This window comes from Colobus angolensis, unplaced genomic scaffold, assembly GCF_000951035.1.
Source record: "Colobus angolensis palliatus isolate OR3802 unplaced genomic scaffold, Cang.pa_1.0 Scaffold124, whole genome shotgun sequence".
Lineage (NCBI taxonomy): Eukaryota > Metazoa > Chordata > Mammalia > Primates > Cercopithecidae > Colobus > Colobus angolensis.
Window position 1 is genome coordinate 276222 of NW_012113586.1, and position 9843 is coordinate 286064.

General features: G+C 38.0%; 1 protein-coding gene across 1 annotated transcript in view; it reads left to right on the plus strand.

Annotated features, from left to right (window-relative positions):
• Nucleotides 1–9843, plus strand: part of SEC22B (SEC22 vesicle trafficking protein homolog B (S. cerevisiae)) — a 22960-nt gene that overhangs the window by 6331 nt on the left and 6786 nt on the right. Inside the window, exons 2-3 of the mRNA XM_011933037.1 lie at nt 1557–1666; nt 7563–7723. Coding sequence (XP_011788427.1) covers nt 1557–1666; nt 7563–7723 — 271 coding nt within the window. The remainder of the gene's footprint in view (nt 1–1556; nt 1667–7562; nt 7724–9843) is intronic.

Below are 9843 nucleotides of genomic sequence, written 5' to 3' on the forward strand. Positions count from 1 at the left end.
AAAAAATTTCCAGTTCACCATTTTTATATATAGCTTAGAATCTTATTATCCTGTAGTTGTACGTTTGCTGATCTGCCACTTTATCATTTTATTATTGCTTCCTTGTTTTTACTATCAACTTAGCAGTACACTATCTACAATTTTAAGATATCACTTTGTACTTTATCAAAGTTAGACCTCAGATCCTGGGAGACCCTAGCATAAATACTTTTCTACTTAAATATTTAGTTATTAAATATCTGCCAAAGGGAGGCTATTCTTTCTATGTAAAATAAATAATTCCAAAATAGAATTATGTCTTTGCATCACATAACAGTGTCTTAGTCTGGGTTACTATAACAAAATACCATAAACTGGGTGGCTTGTAAACAACAGAAATTGATTTTTCTAGTTCTGCAAGGTGAAGATCAAGCACCAGCAGATTTGGTGACTATTGAGGGCCTATTCCTGGTTCATAGATGTCACCTTCTGGCTGTTTCCTCACATGGTAGATGGAGCAAGCTAGCCCTCTGGGGTCTCTTAAAGGTACTAATCGCATTCTAGAGGGCTCTACCCTCCTGACTTAATCGCCTCCCAAAGGTCCCATTTCTTCATACCATCACTTTGGGGGGTTAGGATTTCAACATGAATTTTGTGGGGGATACCAGCAAACATTCAGACTATAACTGGATAGCTGGCAGAAAGCTCCCCTTCCCCACATGTGGATGGATAAACAATGTCTATTTGCTTCCCATTCTTCAGGCACTTCCTTTCCCTGTTGGATCTAGTAGATTGGTGATGCATGGTTGTCTTCTTTTGAAATGACACTGCTATTTTTCCAATAGATTTGCCCCCTCTTTTTTAAAAGAATAATTGTAAAATCAGTTAGAAATTGTTCAGGAAAATATTGCCAGTAATTATAACATCTGAATGCTGTTATTTTCATTTTTGTCTGCATATATCCCTCGATATTCAAACTTTTGCTGTCCAAACTTGGGAACCAAATAGATTTATTCAGTAAAGGGTATCTGACGTCATAATCTTTGTGTCTACTCTTAGTCATTTTTACCTAATTGCAGTCAAAGTGTTCATAATAATTTGCAGTTATGAGTACACACATTTAGTTTTGTTTAAATGCTCAAAACTGTAACACTTGTGGAAGGTTCTCCTGAATATTCCAACATAAAAATGAAATTCATCAATCTTGTTTCTAGGATTTCCCCTGAGTATAGCATATGCTCTATAGTTCTGTGCCAGTAACTGCAAATGAAATGGGTTAGGAGGAGAGTACTGTCCTAACAGTGGAAAGAACACTGGATTGAAAGTTAAGAGTGCTCTAAGTGTATTTGAGGTGCATGCTTTTGCTTCTTAGCAAATAACAAATGCAGTCATCTTGAAGAAGTAGGGGTTAGGTCTTCCTCTGTACTCTGAAAGTAGGTTGTCTTTCTTTCATTAAAATGAATCTTACTTACCTGTAAATGAAGGACCTCATTCAGAGTGTCCTTATAATATGATGCTTCTCACTAATTGATACAGCTTTTTGTGGAAAATTCTTAAATGAAGATGTCTTCTTTCAGTCTGGCCGGGACCTTCAACAGTATCAGAGTCAGGCTAAGCAACTCTTTCGGAAGTTGAATGAACAGTCCCCTACCAGATGTACCTTGGAAGCAGGAGCCATGACTTTTCAGTGAGTATAATCTTGATTTCTTTATGATCATTTAAGTGTGAAATACAGTAACAGAATGCCTGATAAAAATAATAATTTTTTAAAAGTAAAGATTACTTAAAAATGTAGTCTTTTGGGAGCAGCAACTTCTCTGGCTCTAATTCTACAAAACGGACATCTTGTTTGTTTTTTTCAACATGTTTACAGTAATTTAACCTGTTAACATGTGTCTAATGAATGCTGTGCCCATCATGCAATAATAGATAACTTCTTGCTTCAGGACTGTCTTGGAGCCAGATATGTGTAGGTTAGTCCCCTTGCTCAAACATTTCCTAACAGTGTAACTTTGAGCAGCTCACATAACTTCTCTAAGCCTCAGTTTCCTCTGTAAAGTAGTGAAAATAAACATAGGAGGTTTGAGAGGATTGTGGGGGAATCCACGTGTATTATTTAGCATCTTGTCTGACAGACATGGGAAGAGTCAATAAATATTAGTTACTATTATTTTGAAAAAAGAAAATTATAGAAGAGAAGAGCATTTTAATCAGTGGTTATAGACAATGATATAGCTGATAGAGGACTCAAAGGAACATTATTGGATTTTAAATTATCTACAAATAATTGGTGTTTAATGTTTAATACATGCCAAGTTTGAAGCTGACAAAATAAGAAGGATTAAAAAGGAACAGAGTACAAGAGCATCAGAGGAAAATAAAAACGGATTAGCTAAATAATCTTTGCTATTTTAGGGACTTAGATAGTAAGGTAACTTAGGCCAGGGAGGAGGCTGCTATGTTTACTTTTAAAAAACAAAACAAAAATTCTCTACCTACAAAAGACAAGTAAAAAGTACATCAAAACAAAAATAAAACCCTAGGCAATTGGCTAAGAAAATGTTGGACGTTATGTTTTATAAAGTATTAATTTTTATAATATCTGAAATATTTTCTAGAACTCTAGAATTTTTAACACCAAAAATATAGTCACTTAATATCTAGTATCCTCATTTTCACCATGGTTTAGGGAACAAAGACCTAAGAAAGTTCTCATGGAATTGAGAAGAGATTTTCTTCTGCCTGATTCCTTTAGACATTCATAATCTCATAACATCCTTTATTTCCATGCAAGAGCTATTAGGGGTTTATTCTTTGTCAGACCTTATATTGAGTCCTGCATTTAATGTCCCTACCTTTTTGTTTGTTTGTTTGTTTGAGACGGAGTCTCGCTCTGTCGCCCAGGCTGGAGTGCAGTAGTGCGATCTCGGCTCACTGCAAGCTCCGCCTCCCGGGTTCATGCCATTCTCCTGCCTCAGCCTCCCGAGTAGCTGGAACTACAGGCGCCCGCCCCTGCGCCCACCTGGTTTTTTGTATTTTTAGTAGAGATGGGGTTTCACCATGGTCTTGATCTCCTGACCTCGTGATCCACCCGCCTCGGCCTCCCAAAGTGCTGGGATTACAGGCGTGAGGCACCACGCCCGGCATGTCACTATCTTTTAAAGCTGTTCTCTTAGTACAGAGAGAGACATATACTCAAACAAGTATACTATAATATCTTAAAAGTTGCTGTAAATTATATTTAAATGAAATGTTCTGGGAACAGAGAGAAGGAAGGAACAAATTCCCATTTGTCGGGGGTAAGTTGGAAGAAACGGGACAGAGGAGGGGAGTATATATAAAGAAGTTTCACAGAAAAAATAATGGTAGAATTGAACATATGAAAATGAACAGGATTTCTCCAGGTACATACAAGAGCATTAATGGTTAGAAAAAACAATATAAGCAGAAGTCCACAAATATCTAAAGAACCTAGCATGTTGGAAAACAATCCGCCATTTGGATTACTAAAATATATGATAGAATGTTGCTTACACTTGTTTTGAAAGGCTGTAAATATAATACCATGGAGTATGATTTTATTTTGTAGGTATTAGGGAGCCCTTAGAGTTTGTAAGCAGGGTAATATGGTCATCCGTAGTCTCTGGGAATAAAACTGATGGTATAGAAGATGGTGTAGACTAAAAGCAAAGAGATCAGTTAATTCAGGTGCCCAAGCAAGGAATAAGACAGCTGTATTATTAACATTATTTTAAGGGGCCTGATAGATCATATAATAGTCTTTATACTTTATGGAGCCCTAGGATGCTTCAGGAGCCACATGGAAAGGGCAAGGATGGGAGTATATATAATGCTTTGGGCCCCTAAACTCTTCCTTATGTTTTAAATTTTTTCCTTTTATTTTCAGTGGACATGTAATAATTACACATATTTATAGGATATGGAGTGTATTTCAATACACGTATACAATGTGTAATCAAATCAGAGTAATTAGCATATTCATCACCTCAAACATTTATTATTTCTTTGTGTTGTGAACATTCAAAATCCCCTCTTGTAGGTTTTTGAAAATATGCAGTAAGATATAGCTAGCCATATTCACCCTACAGTTCTGCAGAACACCAGAACTCATTCTTCCTATCCAGTTGTGTTTTTTATCGATTAACTTGCCTCTGCCCATCCTCCCCTTCTCTCTACCTTTCCCCACTTCTAATACCCACAGTTCTACTCTCTACTTCCATGAGCTCAGAAGTTTTTTTTGGCTCCTACATATGAATGAGAACATGCCATATTTATCTTTCCGTGCATGACTGATTTTACTTAACGTATTGTCCTCCAGATTTATCCATGTTGCTGCTAATGATAGAAATTCGTTCTGTTTTATGGCTGAATAGTATTCCATGGTGTGTGTGTGTGTGTGTATGTGTGTAAAAAACACTTTTTAAATCCATTATTCTGATGATGGACATTTCTTTTGATTATCTATCCATAGATATTATGAATGGTGCTGCAGTAAACATGGGGGTACAGATACGTTTTTAACATAATGAGTTTCTTTCCTTTGGAGAAATACCCAGCAGTGGGATTGCTAGATTGTGTGGTAGTTCTGTTTTTACTTTTTTGAGAAACCTCCACACTGTTTTCCATAGTGTGTAAAAGTTCTCTTTTCTCTTCATCCCCATCAGCATTTATTGACTTTTGTCTTTTTAATAGACATTTTAACTAGGGTGAAATAATATGTCATTGTGGTTTGTGGTTTTTACTTATATTTACCTGAAGCTGAGTGATGTTGAGCATTTTTTCATATACTTGGCCATTCGCATCTCTTCTTTTCAGAAATGCCGGTTCTGTTCCTTGCCTACTTTTTAATTGAATTATTTTTGGTTTTCCTGTTGAGTTGTTTGAGTTCCTTGTATATTCTGGATATTAGTTCCTCATCAGATGAATGAAACTAGATCCCTATCTCATCATATACAAAAATCAACTTAAAGTAGACTAAAGACTTAAACATAAGACCCTAAACTATAAAACTACTAGGAGAAAACATAGGGGAAATGCTTCAGGGCATGAGCCTGGGCAAAGACTGTATGGCAAAGACTTCAAAGCACAGGCAACAGAAAAGAAAGTAGACAAATGTGACTGTATTAAACTAAAAGCTTCTGCACAGCAAAGGAAACAACACAGTGAAGAGACAACCTGCACAATGGGAGAAAATATTTGCAAACTCCTACTTAAACTAAAGAACTTCTGATTTTATCTGATACATACATTGGCCTTCTGAATATAAGTTTTGCTTTTTATATATACATATTGCATATATAAATATATATATTTGTGTGTGTGTATGTATACTATGGCTAAAAAGAAGTTGGAAAACCACTTAGTAGCCTAACATTTTTCTAAGAGTTTCTCAGACGTATAATCATATAGCGCCTTCCAGAGTGCATGGGAACTCATTATCACAAAAGAAAGTCAGTTTCATTGTTGAAAAGTTTCAGTTGATTACAGAGTTCTCCTGGACTGGAAATTAAGGAGTGTTATTAGTCTCTTACCCAGTAAACATTGTCATTAACCTAACATTTCTATCCACAGAAATTTCCAGATCTACTGTTTTTCTTTGTGGCTGGAGTTTAAATATTTGTATGCTAGTTTACCATGTAGAATCAAAGGGTGGATGGAGTCACAACTGTGAATTTTTCAAGAAAAAGTCTTAAGTATTAAGCAAAAAATAAATAACCCCATTTAAAAAATGAACAAAAGACATGAGCAGACATTTCTCAAAACATACTAGAGGCCAACAAACTAATGAAAAAGTGCACATCACTAATTATTGGAGAAATGAAAATCAAAACCACAATAAGATACCATCTCACAACAGTCACAGGGCTGTCATTAAAAAGTCAAAAAACAACAGATGCTGGTGAGGCTGTGGAGAAAAGGGGATTACTTATACACTGTTCATGGGAATGTAAATTCAGCCACTGAGGAAAGCAGTTTAGAGATTTCTCAAAGAACTTAAGACAGAACTACCATTAGATCCAGCAAACCCATTAATGGGTTTATATCCAGAAGGAAACAGATCTTTCTACCAAAAATCATGCACTTGCATGTTCATTGCAGCACTATTCACAATAGCAAAGATATCAACCTAGGTACATATTAGTGGTGGATTGGATAAAGAAAATGTAGTACGTATACAGCATGGAATACTATGCAGTCATAAAAAGGAATGAAATCATGTCCTTTGCAGCAACATGGATGGAGCTGGAAGTCATTACCTAAGTGAATTAATGCAGGAGCAGAAAACTAAATACTGTATGTTCTCATAAGTTTATAAGCTAAACATTGGGCACTCATGGACATAAATATACTGAGGACTTACTAGAAGAGGAGGGAAGTAGGGGGCAGGGGTTGAAAAACTGCTGGGTACTATGCTTAGTACTTGGGTGACAGGATTGTTCATACCACAAACCTCGGCATTATGCAATATACCCAGGTAACAAACCCGCACATATACATCCTCAAGCTAAAATAAAAGTTTAAAATGTTAGTTGAAGGATTGTGTAATGGGTTGGGTGCAGTGGCTCACACCTGTAATCCCAGCACTTTGGGAGACTGAGGCAGGTGGATCGCTTGAGGTCAGGAGTTTCAGACCAGCCTTGCCAAAATGGTGAAACCTCATCTCTACTAAAAATACAAAAATTAGCTGGGTGTGGTGGTGGGTGCCTGTAATCCTAGCCATTTGTGAAGCTGAGGCACGAGAATCGCCTGAACTGGGGAGGCGGAGGTTGCTGTAACTGAGATCATGCCACTGCACTCCAACCTGGGTAATCTGGGTGATGGAGAGAGACCCTGTCTCAAAAAACAAACAAACAAACAAACAAAATTATCTAATGGATGAAAAAATATAATAAATATGTCTAAATACTCCTTTTAGAATATATGTCTAATAGGCCGGGCGCAGTGGCTCACGCCTGTAATCCCAGCACTTTGGGAGGCTGAGGCGAGCGGATCACGAGGTCAAGAGATCAAGACCATCCTGGCTAACACAGTGAAACCCCGTCTCTACTAAAAATACAAAAAATTAGCCAGGCGTGGTGGTGGCGGGCACCTGTAGTCCTAGCAGTAGCTGAGAAAGGAGAATGGCGTGAACGCGGGAGGCGGAGCTTGCAGTGAGCCGAGATCACACCACTACACTCCAGCCTGGGCATAGTGGCGCACACCTGTAGTCCCAGCTGCTCCAGAGGCTGAGGCAGGAGAATGGCTTGAACCCGGGAGGCAGAGGTTGCAGTGAGCCGAGATCGGGCCACTGCACTCCAGCCGGGGTGACAGAGCGAGACTCTGTCTCAAAAAAAACACAAAAAAAACAAAAACAAAAAAAGAATATACGTCTAATAATGGGAAGATGTTTGCTTTCTGATTCCAGGGATTTGTGATTTTAAATTGACTTTCTCATTTCGCCAGCCTTAAAGTGTTCAGGCTAGATTTTTAAAAAGTTTGCATGGTACAGAGATTCTGCTTTAACCTGTTGTCAGTACTGTTACTTTACAGACAACTTCGTCTTGCTTTTTATGTCTCACCAGCTACATTATTGAGCAGGGGGTGTGTTATTTGGTTTTATGTGAAGCTGCCTTCCCTAAGAAGTTGGCTTTTGCCTACTTAGAAGATTTGCACTCAGAATTTGATGAACAACATGGGAAGAAGGTGCCCACTGTGTCCCGACCCTATTCCTTTATTGAATTTGGTAAGTTTTTGCCCCTCACTTCTCTCTATCAAGGGAGCAAACAGTATGGAGAAGTTGTTTGTTACACTGCTATAATATTGATACATTTTTTTCTGATGTTTACTTGTTGAAGTTTTAGCTTCTGCTTCCTGTTCCATTCCACTTCTTTTTGTCTTTTTGAGTGACTAAGGCTTCCTTCTGAAAAGCAATTTTCTCTAGTCTTTTGATCTTTCCCCCATAGAAATTGTTGCCTTTTGCCCTTTTCTGTTATTTGGTTTGATTCTTCATTAGAGTCACATGTGACAGGAACTGTGCCTAAAGATCTACTTGATTGGCATATAATGGCTGAGTTCTTCTTTACCCCAGTCTGCAGACTCACAGTCATAATAAGGCTCATTTTTGGAGATCAGAATTGGGAAATCAGAAAGAATGGTGTTTTGTTTCTTTTAGTAGAATAAGATCCTCTAATTAAAAAACAAAACAAGACAAAGACATAGAAGATACATGGTACTCGTGGTATTGGAGTATAATATTTACTACATTCAGGAATAGTGAGCATAGGTGTCTGTATTTGTACAAGAATTATAGAAAGACTAGTCACCTCAGACCTGGTAAAGTATCTGATGGTAAGGGATCAAAGGAAATGTCCTAAGTACAATAAGTACAGGAAGTGAGAACAAGTAGGATCAGGCTATATTGCTGTAATTTTTAGTTAAAAGAGAAATTAGTTTTACTGTCTCAGAATTTCTGAAGTGTTTCACATTTGCTAGATAAATGGGTCACTTTGCTTTGGAAAAACACTCTAGTGTTTCATAACTGTGCACTGTCCAAGTGCTGCTTTATATAATGTCCAGTTTTTCAAATTTTATTTTTGTAGGCAGTAATAGTCCCGTAAACCTCCCTCAAAAATAAGACAAATGTATCAGAGTCATACAGGAAATAGATGGCACACCCAAATTAGCTTAAGGGATTATATACAAAGATATGAATAGGCTGTAGGAGAATTACAAGGTACAATAACCTTGGACCAGTAGCATACTGGTTGTTACCATCTCTAGGCCTGAATATATAAGGGGAAGGAGCAGTTTCTGAAGCTGAAAAGGAGAAAATTTCTAGAGAAGTCCAACTTGAGAGGAGCAGTAACTTTTGGTAGAGGGATACTTCCAGAAGAAGGATACTTCTCTGAAAGAAGCCAGGGGAATAAATACCCTGACATCACTGTCTGTCCTTCTTCCCTACTGTTGGGGCTTCTTCATTGCCTGAACCTAACTGGCACAGGGCAAGGAGTCTATTGAGGCACTTCATCCCAGTCAGCTTCCCAGTGCAGAAAGCAAGGTGCAGGAGGGCAGAGAGGAGATCTAAAGAGGCAAATGAAAGGGGTACAGCACACTTAAATTAAGATTTTTGCCAAAAGTTGAAAATATCTTTAATAGTAAGTCATTCTTCTTATAGTTTTGAGAAATACTGATATGAGCAAAAGATGGATGAGACTTCAGTTTTTATTTATTTATTTAGAGACAGAGTCTCGCTCTATCGCCCAGGCTGGAGTGCAGTGGCATGATCTCGGCTCACTGCAACCTCTGCCTCCTAGGTTCAAGTGATTCTTGTGCCTCAGCCTCCTGAATAGCTGGGACTAGAGGTACATGCCGCCATGCCCAGCTAGCTAATTTCGGTATTTTTGGTAGAGACGGGAGTTTTGCCTTGTTGGCCAGGCTGGTCTCGAATTCCTGGCCTCAAGTGATCCACCCACCTTGGCCTCCCAAAATGCTGGGATTTACAGGTATGAGACATAGTGCCCGGCCGAGACTTCAGTTCAGTTTTATATTGGTATTTTGGAAAGCTCCCTATTACATATTTGCTTTACCTGAGGTTTTAGAATGGAATGAAACTGGGAATGTGTATTAGGGAAAATACTTTAAGGTAATGTTTCTCAGCTTTTTAATGATCATGAACCCTTTTGCCATGTTAGGCTGTAATAATGCTAGCGTGTTACCAGCATCCTTTTAAGGAATATATAGAGTTAAGTAACCCTAAGGATCCTCAGAATACTGTTTGAAAATTTCTGTTTTCAGGAAAGGCTTACTATAGTGGGTCTTAATTTCTCTAAGGCTTCTGATAGCAGCCTTAGATAGCAAATACTT